We start from the raw sequence: 16866 nt of genomic DNA on the forward strand, positions 1-16866 counted from the left end.
TTCAAAAATTATAAAAATTTTATCTTATCATTTTTTAATTATTCCGAGAATTTTAAGAGTACTTTGGAATTATTTGAAAGTGTTTTTATCCGTAAATGTATCGTTTAAAAACCAAAACTCGGGACAAAAACTTGGTTGGAGCGGGGAGCATGACGCATGTTCAATTCTCAATTTTTGTACTCTATGTGCTTAAATTTTACAGCACCCCTGTGCTACGTGTCATGGCTGAGATTTAATAAAAAAAATGATAAAACCAAAACCCCCACCCTCTTTTTCACCCCGCACTCTCTCCTCTCTCACTCTGTTCAAACCTCTCATTTCTCTCTCTCGTTTAACCTCTGCTATCTCTTTTCTTTTTTTCTCGATTAATATCTTTGTCCACTCTCTCCCCCCGTTCTTCTGTTTCTCGCCGTTTGATTGCAGCCACCGTGATTTCGGTGAGCTTGGTGGTTCATTCGGTTATATATGTATCCGTGTATATATATATACGTGTGTTGTGTGTATGTATACATATCCGTGTGTGTGTGCGCTTTTCAGTATTTGTCTGTGCGTGTGTTACTCTGTGTATGTGTGTGCAGTAGTTGTGTGGTGGCGTGTGTGCGCCTGTTGTGCCATGTACGTTGAGTTTTGCTCGGTTGCCTTAGTTTTGCTATTTTGTTGGACAATTATTTTATTTAATTATTTATTTTCTTCCTGCAGATAAATTATTTGAGTGAATATTCGTGAAATAAAATAAATTGCGTGCGTGAATTCAATTTGCATCCGTAGAATTTATTTGGAAACCCGGATATTATCGGGCACCAACAAATCTTGCCTCCGTCGACGATGAGCCTCGGCGAGTCGGCGGTAGACCGTGATGAATTATTCTGAGTCCTAAATTTATAAAAATAATAAATTAGTTCATAAAAATTATTTTGAAGTGAAAAATAGTTTATTATGGTAAAAAGTGGTATTGAGATTTGCGTTGTAGAATTGTGATTTTTGTGAAAATGACGTCAATTATGTTTCGACGGGTAGTCCTGTAAATATAGGAGTCGCTGTCCAATTTTTATGAAAAAATATTTTTTCTATTTATTTCGAGAAGTGTACTATATTGTATTAAATATTTTATTATTATCGTAGGTATCGTTTATGTGAATATACATATAAATATTATTATCGTAGGCATGTCTGATTAACTAATTAGGATATTCTGTTACTGTAGATCCCAGTCGAGGTTTTCGAGGACTAAATTCAGACGAACAAAGCTACCATAGAAATTTCTGAAAAATCGTTGGAAGGAAAGTACCCCTAACCATACTTTTAGGGTTTAGTATACATGAATGAACTGTTGTTTTATTTTCAAATAGGAACATAAATATTTTAAGTTACGTATGCCTTGTAATTATAATTATGTGTTCATAGTCTATTTTTGGGAAAAGTAACTTCGAAAAGGTACCTATATCCAAATGAAAATAATTTTTTGAACCAAATTTATGTGTGCTGTTAAATAAACTATTTTAAACTGAGATAGGTACAAAAGATTTGAAAACTGAACAAAACCAATCAGATATTGGATAGATAGAGGCCAGAGTGGTCTATTGTGGTAGCGTAAGCGGCTAACTCGGTTGCACGCATTACTTAATCGATTAGTCCAGCTGGTCAGAGAGCTAGCTAGTCTCCGAGTTCCGGAGCAGGTTTGTAGCATGCCAGATGGAGACGTCTAGTGTTGATAGCCTGATCAGTTATCTTCACATGTCCAATACGTATCTGATATAGTTTTGTGGTTCCCGTAACGGAACAAGTGATTTATACAGTTGAGTTATAAATGTGAATAGTATGCTAAAGTTGGACTTTGATGTTTACACAACACACAACTATGTTTATTTTATAAAGAGCATGCTAGTTAGTGATATCCAGTTTAATGTTGTTTTGTTTTGACAGATATTTGAAATAATTTACAGATTACTTCTTCCATAATGCTTTATAATTATGTTCCTATAACTGTTTAGTTTAAATTGTTTCTATTTTGTTATTCATATGTTGGTACTACTGAGCGATTATATGCTCACCCTTGCAACCTTATATATATATCACAGATGCCTAGAAGACCAGTTCGTCATGTTCAGGAAGGTTTCCAGTGTCACCGGTAATAGGATCTGTTGAGGTAGTTTTGTGAGGCCAATTTTAGTTCTGTGAGTTGCTGTAATAAGTTAGTATGTCATACTTTTAAATAAAGGTTGTTATAATAATAAGTAGCTTAAATCATACTCGAACCTGAAAAAGATCTTGGTATTGGGGTCGTGATAGTATAATGATAATAATCTAGTAAGATATAATTGTAGTTTGATATACTTAGTGACGTCAACTCTTGACCCCGGGGTTGAGGCCGTCACAGTTGGTATCAGAGCTTTAGGTTTAAGTCCCTGATTTAAGTTAGGAATAGAGTCATTAAGGTTTAAGTAAGCAACTCACATAGGGGAGCAAGTTTAAGAGTCTAGTCGAGGGTTCCGAAGGCTGGCATCTATTGATATTTTGATAGAACTACCCTAATTTTAATCGTGTTTCCTGGTATATAAATTTGACAGCGCCCGATATGCATATCCAGATCTCCTTCTAGGGAGATTGAGTCAGATCCTGATAGTTAAGATTCTGAGCATACTTTAGATGTCCTAGCCGAGGAGACTCCCCTACCTCCCCCACCAGTGCCCCAGTTTGTACTAGAGATATACCTGGACCAAGTGCTCGTCCTCGTTGGGTGCGGAGGTCAGTTTCATCTATTAGAGATTTTCCCCTGGGTTGTGGACCTAGCTCCTCCTTTCTCAGACCTCCAGTCCCTCCCCCTGTTTCCACATGTACTTCATCTCCTATTACGTATCATGTTCATCAGGCAGTGAACAAAGCTATAATTAGAGATCAGAGCCCAGAGTTGGCAGTACACCTTGATCGTGTGCCGGTTGGTCCATTCTAGGGTATTCCTACTCCCTCACCGGACATTCAAGCCAGAGTGAGGACCCTGAACCAGTCTGCTATTGAGAGAACGAGATATATTGATCTTTTTATCAGCTCAGAGACTAGGGGTACCCAGTACCAGGAATTAGTTAACCGGTTAGTGTTTGAGATGGGTGTGATTGGTGACAATGGCAGTGGATAGAGAGAGATTGCAGCATGTGTAGTGCACAGAGCTCATATCTGATTGTTTCAGGAGTTCTGTAGTTATTTTTTATATGTATATTATGTTGTTGTAACATGCAAGAGATGGAGGTTGTTATATCATCCAATTTTATCATGTATTCGGATGAGATAGTAGTTTGGATATTATTTGTACTAGTTGGATTTTCTGTATGGTTTTTATCTAGTAGCTGCTATATTATGTTTTTTATTTTTCATAAACTTTTGTGCTGTTACTACTATTATTATTATTATTGTTGTTGCATCTGTTGCTGGCATTGCTAGAATTTAGTCATTCACTCTGGATGGATCCAACTAACTGAGGATGAGGATATTTTCATTGTGGCAACATTCTCCTGATACATATGTATAAAATGTTTGGAGCATTCGATTTTCTTATATATTACTGCTATGTTTCAGGAGAATGCCACCTAAGAAGAATCCTCAACCCAACTCTTCTAACAACGGATCTACTGGGGATCCTACCATGAGGGAATTGATAGATCTGTTGCGTCAGCAGTCCACTCAGCTGGCCCAACAGCAGCAATAATTCCTGCAGCAGCAACAGTTTCAGCAACAACAACAACAACAACAACAACAACAACAACAAAAACAACAACAGCTCATACAACAATATCAAATCCAACAGCAAGAACCGTAAATCCAACAGCAACACCAGTCGAGGGGGTCAACCCAAGCTGTTAGTTTTAAGTCCTTTCAGGATGTGAAACCCTCATAGTTTAAGGGTGAAATAGATCATGTTGCTGCCAGCATCTAGTTGAAAGAGATGGAAAAGGCTTTTGTCGTCACCAAGGTTAGTGATGATTTAAAGACGGACTATGCTAGTTACTTTCTGAAGAATGATTTAAATTATTTGTGGGAGTCTATGCGAGCCTTGGAAAAAGAAGGTCCTATTCCCTGGACCCGATTCACAGAGTTATTTTTGAAAAAATATTTCCCGGACTGTCTCCAGAATCAGATGGAGTTGGAATTTTTAGAATTGAAACAAGGAGATAGGAGTGTTACGGAGTATGAATCCAAGTTCACGGAATTGGCTCAAATAGTACCAGAGTATGTTAGCTCAGAATCCCAAAGAGCGAAGCGGTTTCAACATGGATTGAAGCCGGAAATTAGGAGTGGAGTTATAGCTTTACAACTCAAGATATATACTTCGATAGTTCAGGATGCCTTAGTGATAAAAAGTGACCAGAAGATGGATGCTAAAGAAAGAGGTGAAAAGAAGAGGAAGTTTGAAAGTGGTCCTGATAAGTCAGAACAAGGAGAAGCGAGTCAGACGTTTCAGCGACGGTTCGGAAGGAATAGAGACAGGAAATTGAAAATGCAGAATTTCCCACAAGCTAGGCCCAGTACCACGTCAGTCAGTTCCCCTCTAATGAGGTCAAGCAAACCAGGGGTAGATTGTAAGACATGTATAAAGAGGCACAGTGGCCAGTGCAAGGAGAACGTTAATTATTTCAAATGCAGCCAGAAGGGTGATTATTCCACGGAGTGCAAGTTTGAGAACCAAGGAGTTACCTGTTTCAGCTGCGGTAAAGTAGGACACTTTGCTAAGAATTGCAAATCAGCTACCCAAGACAGTGTAGGAGGAAGTGCGTCTTAAGGACCAACAACAAGTACAGCTAGAGCCAGAACTTTCAAAATGACCAAGAAATCCACGACTCAGGATTTCGACATAGTTGTAGGTACTCTTTCTCTTAATTCTGTGCATGTTAACGTTCTATTTGATTCGGGAGTGTCTAAATCTTTCATATCCCTGAACTGTGTGAATAAAATTCAATTAATATTGGAAGACTTAGATGAACCCTTGATCATAGAAGTGGCCAATCAAGATAAGGTACCTGTAAGCCAATTTTTCCCTAAGTGTTCAATAGAGATTTCAGGTCACTCTTTTCCAGCCGACCTAATACCTTTTGAGTTAGGAGAATTCGATATCATTCTAGGAATGGATTGGTTGTCTCTATATAGGGCGAGTATTGACTGCAAGAAGAAGAGAACTGTCATGTATACCAAATATAATGCAAGAATAAGTTATCAAGGACAAAAGCAGGATAAGAAGTTTCTCTCAATATTGCAGGATAGGAAATTGTTAAGACAAGAATGTGAGGCGTATTTGGAACATGTGGTGGGTACCATGAAAATGGCACCTACTCTGGATGAGATTCCAATAGTAAGGGAATATCCCGACGTCTTTCCGGAAGACTTTCCAGGATTACCACCTGATCGAGAAATAGAGTTCTCCATTTATTTGATACCAGGGACAGAGCCAGTTTCCAAAGCTCCATATGGAATGGCTCCAGTGGAAATAAAGGAATTGGCCAAGAAACTTCATGAACTGCTAGACAAAGGAGTCATCCAACCAAGTGTTTCTCCGTGGGGTGCTCCAGTGTTATTTATGAAGAAGAAAGATGGGAGTATGAGGGTATGTATTGACTATGGGGAACTGAACAAATTGAAAATTAAGAATAAGTATCCCTTACCCAGAATCGACGATTTATTTGACTAGCTTAAAGGAGCATGTTGTTTTTTAAAGATTGATCTGAGATATGGCTACCACGAACTGAAGATCAAGCCTGAAGATATACCCAAAACTACATTCCGAGCAAGATATGTTCATTATGAGTTTTTAGTGATGTAACTTGGATTGATCAAAGCACCATCCGCTTTCATGGATTTAATGAATCAGGTGTATAAGGAGTACTTGGATAAGTTTGTTATCGTATTTATTGATGACATCCTCATCTATTGAAAGACTCAAGAAGATCATGCAGCACACCTAAGGATTGCCCTCCAAAGGTTGAGAGAAAAACAACTGTACGTGAAGTTTTTCAAGTGTGAGTTTTGGTTAATAGAAGTACAGTTCCTAGGACATTTGGTGAGCAAGGAAGGTATCAAGGTAGACCCTGTAAAGATTGAAGTTGTATCCAAATGGGAACAACTGAAGACTCTGACAGAAGTGAGAAGTTTTCTAGGTTTGGCAGGATAATACCGAAGATTCGTAAAGGATTTTTCTAAGATCTTAACTCCATTAACTAAGATAACCGGGAAGAACAAGAAATTTTTTTGAACGGAGAAGTGTGAAGAAAGCTTTCAGGAACCGAAAAAGAGACTAGTGACGGCTCCAGCACTACGCCATAGATGGCCTATCGCAATAGTTTGATCATCAATATTACAAACTTATGTTACATTAGATAAGTTCATCTTTTTCTACCGCAACATCGCACATTTTATGTTACCATAGCCTTAGTAAAATGTTGCTATAGAAGGAAAGTGTTATACACTCCAACATCTGTGAACTTGTGCTTTGATTTTCTTACTGTTTGAAAAGTGTATATTTTGCCTTATCCATGTAAATTTAAAAATGACAAGATTTGTGAACCATATAAATCCTAAATTGACATAATAGATTCAGTAAATTCTGTTTACTACCATATATAGTGAGAAACATTGATTTAAATCGCGAGCTCACTTGGAAGCTGTAGCTCAAGCTCTAGACTATGGATGCTTACCTGTTCAAACTTAAGAAGATTAGACTAGAAAGAAAGGGATGTTATCTATGAAATTCATGTTTTGATTGCGTAGCTGTTAAATATCTTTCTTTATTATACTTTGATGGAAGATATCAAATTCCACATGTAATCTGGACATTAACAAGGTATGTCTAGGAATGTTTATGTGAGGAAGACGGAATTAATTTGTTGATATAGAATAAGAAAATGAGTGACTTCTTGATTTGGAGGGGTGATATTACAAAGAAGAGTTAAATGTAATTGTAATGGTTTAGTTCTTCCTTTGTTTAGACTTGCTTTTGTTCTGATTTAGAAACTCATGGTTCTTTGTGGATTTATGGATGGTTTTACATCTGAGAAATAATGAAATCTACCTGAAATAAGAATGTATTCTCTGGTATGTTTTCATGGGTTATGTTTAGTATAAGATTTATATATTTACCATATGCAGAATTGCAGATCCAAACATTTATAATCACTGATCTGCCATTTTATTGCCATTCTTTCTTCATCATCTACTGTTAATCGTGTATTCCTGTTTTATGGAGGCAAGAATTAATTCGACCGTGTCAAGAGCATGCATGACTTGCATCCTTTTGCAGTTTGTTTTATTACAATTGTGGTTGCTTATAGTATCTGTTATTTTATGTTAGGAAAATAATGTTAACCAGGATGACCATTCACAGGGCGCCCATTCCCAAGCTCGATTTCAGCGAACTGATCAGTGAAAACCAGAAGATAAAGAGCTAGTGAAGTCAAATGATATTGTAGACTTGCTATCTGCAAACCCTGATGTCAGAGATGATTTATACTCGAGACAGTCCCGCTATCATTTGATACACTACATTAAAAACTTCATGTTAAAATTCTAAAGAGAAAGCAGAGGAAGAAGGTAAGTGCGATTTTTACATATACAATATTGCGTCCCTAGTCTTCAGAGCCACATTTGCATATTCATGCCTTGGTTTCTACTATGTTGTTGTTCTTCTACACTTTGGAGTTAATTTTGTGTTGTGATGGTTTTCATTGATATATCTTTTTGTGGAACTGATACGTGTTCTACTTCGGATAGGGATTGCCTATCACCAACAAAGCAAACACTAAAATAATGTCAAAAATTGAAGGAAAAAAAATTCCAGTCCCCCCACAATGTATGTTGCTAACTATATCAATTTTTTGACATGTACATTATCCAGTTTACTTGCGTCCATTCTTATTTGCTTCTATACTGTAATCGTTTGGTATTCGTTGATTTTGTGTATCAGTAGTCTACGAAGTCACATTACTGGACTACAAGTTAATGTTACATGTCTAATTTTTATGGTATGATGCATACATGTATGTCATATGTGGATTCCTATTGCATCTGAAATATGTAAATTATCTGACACTTGGATGGAATAACTAGCCGAGAGTTAGAGATCAATTGCTACCACGTAGTGACACAGGACAACTGTTTAGAACTAAAAATGATAACAATGATAAAACTTGCTCTCCCCCTTTGTCCTTATTTACTAATATGATTTAAGCTTTTGTGTTGATTCCTTTAAAAGGTCATGTCCAAGAGAGGCATATGTTGTTAAAATCTTGTTTCCCGCTCGTAGTGTCTGTTTGAAGTAATTATGTAGTGTGACAGGCACTTGATGACAAGCACTACATTGTTTTATTTATAATGAAGGAAAATTACGTGATCATGCAAATCCAGTATCAATTTAAGGGGCTTAATTGTTGGGGTCGGAGAATAATATTGTAATTTATTTATTATTCCATAATCTTTATTAGAACTTTAGAGGCTCCAATATATACACGAAAGTATAACAAGAATGGTATACAATATCAGTTTCGGACAGAGCAACAGCATCCATAGGCACGACAGGACTAGTTGCGTATCTACTGCTAGCTTTCTCTGTTGCTATTGTTTCTGTCTTGTTTATTCCAACACCAACTGATCACCTCCTTGCTCTTAATGCCTTTCATATTAAAGTTTAGCATGTAAGTCACCAAGTCATAACTTAGGTTTGTTAGCGACCACGACCCTCCCTATTACAATTTGATGTTGCATTGATTAAATAGGTTATTGACTAAATTGTGAACCATATTTTCATTACTTTTGACCACATTGATGTTATAATTAAAACAATCTTTCGAAATATCTGTCTTATTGTAGAATGATGCAGTTCTAAAGGCATGTGTCAAGCCACCCAAAACTGCACAGATGGACAATGAGGGATTGCAGTCAAAAAAAGAATGATTTAGTACGCTTCAAAATGTGGTTTAACCAAAAGGTAACAATGACACTCATCAGCCTTGCCATTCTTCTTTTCTGTCAAATTTGTGTTGTCTAACTAAATTGTGCATTGTTATCTTTGGGGTATCCTGCAGTAAGGGACATGCTGGTAAAGGACGACACTTAACAAAAAGTGGACCAAGCACTTGCATCTGAAGTCAAGGAGAATGTGAATAGTTTCTAGTGTTACTATTTTATTATTTTTTATCTTTATTTTTCTAATGTTTAGTAAAGAACCTGAACTAATTTGTTTAGTTAAAATAATTGTTGTTATCGTAGTTTTAGACATGTGATGGTTTGAATATTTGAGTTGGTTTGGATGTAATACATTTTGTGGTATGTAATGATATTTTGGGATTGTTCGATTTCGAATAGCAGAATTTCGTGTAGTATTTATTTTTATGTATGAAAAACATGTTAATGGTATATATGTTCAATTTACAAACACATCCTGTCAAATAAATATAATACAGATTATTATAAAAAATGGGGCCCATCTGTGGGCCCCAATATGGGCCCCACAAGTGGGCCCCATTTTTTTTTTACAAATTCAAAGTGCAAAGGTAACATACATAGAGTGATACTATAGACATACATTGATGTTACCTTTGATGTCTATTGTAACACAAAAGTCCATATTGTACTCGGACAAATGAAATGTTACCTTGGGGGCCAAGGGTAACTCAAAATAAAGTAACTTAAATTTTTATGTTACCTTAGGTCTTTTGGGTGGCTATGGTAACATTTTTTTTGCCTGTTGTAACATTTTTTGGGTGTTGCTGTAGGCCATCTATGGCGTAGTGCAGTATTAGCATTGCCAAATGAGATGGGAAACTTTGTGATATATAGCGACCCTCCTTTAAGAGGTTTAGGTTGTGTACTGATGCAACACAATAAAGTCATTGCCTATGCATCCAGACAACTAAAACCTCATGAGCAGAAGTATCCAGTTCATGATCTCGAGTTGGCGGCTATAGTTTTTGCATTGAAACTGTGAAGATATTATCTGTATGGAAAAAAGTAAGATATTTACACGGATCATAAGATCTTGAAGTATATATTTACTCAGAAGGACCTAATATGAGATAGAGAAGATGGTTGGAATTAATCAAAAACTATGATTGTTCCATTAACTATCACCCAGGCAAGGCCAATGTGGTGGCTGAGGCCTTGAGCAGAAGAGTTAGCACGAGACTTGGAAAAGATGGACATTGAAGTTCGAGTACTAAAGAAAGATAAGGAGCAATTATATGAGATTACATTTCAACCAACATTGATGGATAAAATTAAAAGTTGTCAAGAGGAAGTTATGGAGCAAGAATTGGATAATATGATAGGAAAAGAACTTTGTACCCAAAAGGATGGCCAAGGTATGTTTAGATTTTCTTCCAGAATTTGGATTCCCAATGTGACGAAATTAAAGAATGAAGTTTTACGCGAAGCGCACAACTCTCGATTTTCTATCCACCTTGGGAGCACTAAAATGTATCAAGATTTGGAGAAGAACTTCTGGTAGCCAGGAATGAAGAAGGAAATTACAAATTGGGTTAGTAAATGTCACGTGTTCCAAACTGTAAAACAGAACATCAAAGACCGAGTGGATTGTTACAATCTTTAGAGATTCCCCAGTGGAAATGGGAAAAGATTGCAATGGATTTCATAGTGGGATTGCCAAAGACTAGAGCCAATCAAGATGCTATTTGGGTAATTATCGACAGATTGACAAAGTCAGCACATTTCCTCCCAATCAACGAAAGATATTCTTTGGATATGATAGTTAAGTTGTATTTGGATGAAATAGTGACCAAACATGGAGTCCATGTTTCTATTGTATCAGATTGAGACCCGAGATTCAATTCAAGGTTTTGGACCAAGTTTCAAGAGTGTCTAGGAACCAAACTAATTATGAGTATCGCCTATCATGCCCAGTAGGACGGTCAGAGTGAGAGGATAATCTAGACCATAGAAGATACGTTAAGAGTTTGCGCTTTGGATTTCAAGGGAAACAAGGATGACCACTTACCTTTAATTGAATTCTGGTACAATAATAATTACCATGCCATTATTGGAATGCTGCCTTATGAAGCCTTGTATGGACGCAAATGTAGATCACCATCATATTGGGATGAAGCGGGAGAAAAGAAAGTGCTAGGTCCTGAGCTAATTCAACAAACCAAGGATGCAGTGATATTGATTCGGAAAAGGTTAGAAGCAGCCCAGGATAGATAGAGAAAGAACGCTGATTTACGTCGAAAGGATAAGAACTTCGAAGTAGGAGCAATGGTATTATTGAAAGTGTCACCTTGGAAAGGATTGGTTCTATTTGGTCAGAAAGGTAAGCTCAGTCCAAGGTACATAGGACCAATTGAAGTTTTGAAGAAAATAGGGAAAGTTTCTTACGAGATAGCATTGCCACCACAGTTGCAGCATATTCACAATATGTTCCATGTTGAAGCCATATATTCCTGATTCGAATCAAGTTATAGAGTATAAACCGATCGAGCTTCAGCCATATTTGTCCTATGTGGAACAACCAATCTAGATTTTAGATCGTAAAGAGCGAGTCCTTAGAAATAAATCAATCCCCATAGTAAAAGTACTTTGGAGAAATCCTCGAGTAGAGGAGTCTACTTGGAGTTAGAGTCAGACATGCTTGATAAATATCCTCATTTATTAAATTAGGCCAGATTCTGAGGACATAATCTTTTTAAGGGGGAATGATATAACGACTCGTATTTTTGTATTATTTAAAGTATAATTATTGAATAGTTAAAATAAATAAAATATGTGTACTGATTTTTTCAACTGTGTGTTTCCCTATTATTAATTATGTGTTATTGGTGTTCGGGGATTATTGGTATAATTAATTATTGAGCCGTATTGTTTTGAATGATATAACGACTCGTATTTTTGTATTATTTAGTGAAAATATATTTTTATAAATATTTGAATTATCTCTAAAATTATTTTTTTATGATTTTATAATTCCAATAATTATTTTTAGGATTTTATAAAATTTAGAAATCAATATTTCATTAATTATTTAGCCCTAAATAATTTTCCGATCGCATTTATGCTTAAATTCGGTATTTAATCCCAGAATGCTTCAAAAATTACGAAGCTTATATTTTATTAAGTTTTTAATATTTCGAGAATTTTAAATTATTTCAAAAAAAAATTCAGATTAAATTCACCCGCACGTTTGTTCGTTAAATCCTTAAATGCGGGTATGTTGCACATTTCAGGAATGCTTTAGAAATTATGAAAATTTTATTTTATCATTATTTATTTATTCCTGGAATTTTAAGAGTATTTTGGAATTATTTCGATATATTTTTATCCGTAAATGTATCGTTTAAAAACCAAAAACCGGGCTTGAAGTCGTGAACAGGACGCGTGTTCAATTCTCTATTTTTGTATGCTACGTGTTGAAATTTTACAGCCCCCTATGCTACGTGGCATGACTGCGATTTATTATAAAAAAAATGATAAAACCAAAACCCCACCCCTCTTCTCCACCCCGCACTCTCTCCTCTCTCACTCTGTTCAAACCCCTCGTTTAACTTCTGCTTTCTCTTTTCTTTTTTTTTTCTCGATTAATATCTTCCTCCACTCTCTCTCCCCCCCCCGTTCTTCTGTTTCTCGTCGTTTGATTGCCGCCTCCGTGATTCCGATGAGCTTGGTGGTTCAGTCGGTTATATATATATATATATATATATATATATATCCGTATATATATACACGTTTATTGTGTGTATGTATATATATATATATATATGTGTGTGTGTATTTCAGTCTGTGTTTGTGCGTGTGCTACTGTGTGCGTGTATGTGCAGTGGTTGTGTGGTGGCGCGTGTGCGCGTGTTATGCCCTTTATGTTCAGTTTTGCTCGGTTGCCTTAGTTTTGCTATTCTGTTGGACAATTATTTAATTTAATTATTTATTTGCTTCATGCAGATAAATTATTTGAGTGAATATTCCTGAAACAAAATAAAAATTAATTTGTATTGGTAGAATTTATTTGGAAACCCAGATATTATCGAGCACCAATAAATCTTGCCTCCATGAACGATGAGCCTCAGCGAGTAGATGGTGGACGATCATGAATTATTCTGAGTCCTAAATTTATAAAAATAATAAATTAGTTCGTAAAAATTATTTAGAAGCGAGAAATAATTTATTATGGTAAAAACTCATATTGAGATTTGGGTTGCAGAATTGAGTTTTTTGTGAAAATGACATCGATTATGTTTCGACGGGTAGTCCAATAAATAGAGGAGTCGCTGTCCAATTTTTCTGATTTTTTTTTATTTATTTCGAGAAGTGTACTATATCGTATTAAATATTTTATTATTATCGTAAGTATCGTTTATGTGAATATACATATAATATTATTATATGCGTCGGGTTTATCGGATTGAGTTAGTTAGGTTATGAGGATATCAAGAATTTTAGATTAACTAATTAGGGTATTATGTTACTGTAGATCCCAGTCGAGGTTTGCGAGGACTAAATTCAGACGAGCGAAGCTACCCTAGGAATTTCTGAAAAATCGTTGCAAGGAAATTACCCCTGACCATACTTTTATGGTTCTGTATATATGAATGAACTGTTGTTTTATTTTCAAACAGGAACACAAACGTTTTAAGTTACGTATCCCCTGTAGTTATAAATATTTGTTTACAGTCTGGTTTGGAGAAAAGTAACTTCAAAAAGGTACCTATCTCCAAATGAAAATAATTTTGTGAACCAAATTTATGTGTGTTGTTAAATGAACTATTTTAAACTGAGATAGGTACAAGTGAATTGAAAACTGGATAAAAACGATCAGATACTGGATAGATAGAGGCCAGAGTGGTCTGTTGTGGTAGCGTAAGTGGCTAACTCAGTTGCGTACATTACTTAACCATTTAGTCTAGCAGGTGAGAGACCTAGCTAGTCTCTGAGTTCCGAAACAGGTTTGTAGAATAGCAGATGCAATGTCTGGTGTTGATAGCCTGATCAGCTGTCTTCATATGTCCAATACGTATCTAATTTGGTTTTGTGGTTCCCGTAACGGAACAAGTGATTTATACAGAAGAGTTATAAATGTGAATAGCATGCTAAAATTGGACTATGGTGTTTACACAACACACAACTATGTTTGTTTTATAAAGAGCATGCTAGTTAGTGATATCCAGTTTAATGTTGTTTTGTTTTGATAGAGATTTGAAATGATTTACAGATTACTGCTTTCATCATGCTTTATAATTATTTATAGTTCCTATAACTGTTTAGTTTAAACTGTTTCTATTTTGTTATTCATATATTTTAACTGCTGAGCGATTATATGCTCACCCTTGCAACCTGTATATATATATATAGACGTCACAGATGCCTAGAAGACCAATGCATCATGTTCAGGGCAGGTTTCCAGTTTCACTGGTAGCAGGATCTGTTAAGGTAGTTTTGTGAGGCCTATTTTAGGTGTGTGAGTTGCTGTAATAAGTTAGTATGTCAAAATTTTAAATAAATGGCTGCCTTAATAGTAAATAGCTTAAATCATACTCGAACTTGGAAAATATCTTGGTATTGGGGTCGTGATAGTATAATAATAATAATCTAGTAGTTTATAATTGTGGTTTGATATACTTAGTGACAACAACTCCTGACCCCGAGGTTGAGGCCATCACAACACCTTCCTGAACACCTCATTTCTCAATGGCTTCAAGATGTTCAAGCCCAACCAACCACATTCAATGATCTTTTGGTTGATCAACTTGCAGGCCTAGCTAACATAACCCAATAGCTCCTTGCCACTGATATGTCCAACCAAGACTATCAGGCCATACTGCTATCATACAAGGATGATGTTGAGGAGCAACAAGAGAAGATTTCAGATGAAGCAGATGGTAATATAGATGCATGGTTATCAAAAGACTTCACAGTAACCATGGAGGAGGCCTTGGCTAAATTTAGAGAGGAATATATCATTATTATGGGAAGCAATGCCAAGGACCTCACTCCTCAAGAGGTTTATGATGCTCTAATAGAAGTGTACAAAGCTCAACTGAAGGCCTTTCATCACACTGGAAGAGCTGTGGAGAACACTCTAGACAAGCATCAAGCTGAAATAAAGAAACTTGTCAATGATAGGATTGATGAATTGATGCCTACATTCTTAGATATGAAGTCAAAGTTCAAGAAGTTTTTAGATAAGCTTTAAGCCCTCTCTCTCTAACTCCAGTTGAAGAAAATGTATAAAATTTGAGGGGACTTTTTCATAGCTTTACATGAGGCTATCCAGAAGCAAATTACTCAAAATAATGTTAGAGCTCTTATCCCCAAGGATGGAACCAAATACCGAGCATTTATGGATGAAAATCAATCACCTGATACTTTCAAGTGTTTTGTCAAATTCCTTTCTGAATCGTATCTTGTAGGAGCTTTGACTACTAATCATGTGCTCTATTTGGATGTGCTCAACGAGTTCTGGAATTCAGCTGTTGTGAACACAATTGTTCATGAGAATCAAGCAGTCTCTTTGGTGGTTAATTACAAAATTCAAGGTGTTTCTATGGAGTTTGGTGCTGATGATGTCAACTAGGCCTTGGGCATACCTATAGACAGCTTTGTGGAGGCTCCAACAACACAGCAGTTGGCTGAGTTTGTGGATTTCATAAACTATAAGGAGAAGATTGACATGGCCAAGCTGAATAGGAAGAATCTAAGGAGAGAGTGTTCCTTCATCTTTGACTCCATCATAGAGCTTTAACATGAAGGAAGACTGGATATGATAACATATCTAATGTAGTGCAGAAGCTGGTGCATTCCATAGCATACAACATGCACCTCAATGTTGGTATGCTGATCCTGGAAGAACTCAGCACAAGGATTACCATGCCATTGGTAAGTAGAGGTAAATGAATCTTATTCCCTAGATTTAAAATATCAACTTTAAATAATAAAGTAGCTGACATTCATATATTTGAAGGAATAGATAAAAATAAAATAGGCAATTATAAACAGGTGTCCAAAATTTTATTTGGTTCACTGACTACAAAGAATCAGGTAAAGGTAGCTTTAAATATCACTAACTTTATTTTGGATATATTTAGAACCTACACTTACCTTATGCCTGCCATGAGGTCTAGTGCAATTACTAGTACAGCTATGGCATCTACACCTGTAGAAGCACACAAATAGGATAGTACACAAGGGCCTTCCACAACTGAGACCATTCGTTCACAACCATTAGAAGCTAGAAAGCCATCTACTTCATCCTTTCAAAAGGACATAGTTAGTAAACGAAGAGAAAACAAACACCTTTAATTGTTGTTACTGAGAGTGGTGAGGACTAAACACCAATAAAGTCAAACCTGGTCAGAAAGCCAAAGATGTTCAGGAAGGTTGAGTTGACCACTCAAATAGCCACCTCTGCATCTTCTAAAAAAGATGCAGTTGTAACAAAGGGGCATCAACAGACTCTAGGGGCACCTTATCAACAAGGTGTCACTATTGAACAAAGCATTCTCCCCAATGCATTCGGTATAGAGTCTGCACCACCTCTTGAGCACTCTCAAGAGGTTGAAAGAAGTAATTTGGTTGGCACACACAATAAGAGCACATCCATTGAAACTCCCTCATCCATTCGGGGGAGTTTCCAAAAATCAATTATGAAATCTCTAATCTTATATCACAAATTTCTTCTTCATATAATGAAAGGATTGAATCAACTTCTCAATTATTGCCAACATAATGTGACATGGTTCAAGAAATTGTGGTCACCACTCAGAAATAATCTCTAAATGGTGAGAGGCTACATGCTGAGGTAGACCTTGATGACACTATCATAAACACATGGTTTTCATCAGTTTTTACTGAAGACCCTATGCAGGTTCCTTTTGCACCTTCATGTACACC

The 16866-nt window shown here is 36.2% G+C and overlaps 1 protein-coding gene and 1 long non-coding RNA gene across 3 annotated transcripts; both read left to right on the plus strand.

Annotated features, from left to right (window-relative positions):
* The first annotated feature begins 5113 nt into the window (after positions 1-5113).
* On the plus strand, positions 5114-5806 carry LOC141695399 (uncharacterized). Its single transcript, XM_074499647.1, has 2 exons — positions 5114-5554; positions 5702-5806. The coding sequence occupies exons 1-2, from the start codon at positions 5114-5116 to the stop codon at positions 5804-5806; spliced, it is 546 nt and encodes a 181-aa protein (XP_074355748.1).
* Positions 5807-6606: 800 nt separating this feature from the next.
* LOC141698247 (uncharacterized) lies at positions 6607-9323 on the plus strand. 2 transcript variants are annotated; one of them, XR_012565017.1, is made up of 4 exons: positions 6607-6823; positions 7331-7569; positions 8845-8962; positions 9060-9323. It is a non-coding gene; the product is annotated as an uncharacterized LOC141698247 (long non-coding RNA). The 2 variants fall into 2 exon arrangements; XR_012565016.1 differs by having other exon boundaries at positions 6607-7569.
* The last annotated feature ends 7543 nt before the right edge of the window (positions 9324-16866 follow it).

Source organism: Apium graveolens, chromosome 11 (assembly GCF_009905375.1).
Source record: "Apium graveolens cultivar Ventura chromosome 11, ASM990537v1, whole genome shotgun sequence".
In the NCBI taxonomy this organism is placed as follows: domain Eukaryota; kingdom Viridiplantae; phylum Streptophyta; class Magnoliopsida; order Apiales; family Apiaceae; genus Apium; species Apium graveolens.

What these genes read in the sequence shown, in the direction of transcription:
- LOC141695399 (XM_074499647.1), top strand. Translation starts at nt 5,114, where the DNA reads ATGGATTGGTTGTCTCTATATAGGGCGAGTATTGACTGCAAGAAGAAG. An exon ending in TTTCTCCGTGGGGTGCTCCA is followed by an intron (nt 5,555 to 5,701) that starts GTGTTATTTATG and finishes TGTTTTTTAAAG; the next exon opens with ATTGATCTGAGATATGGCTA.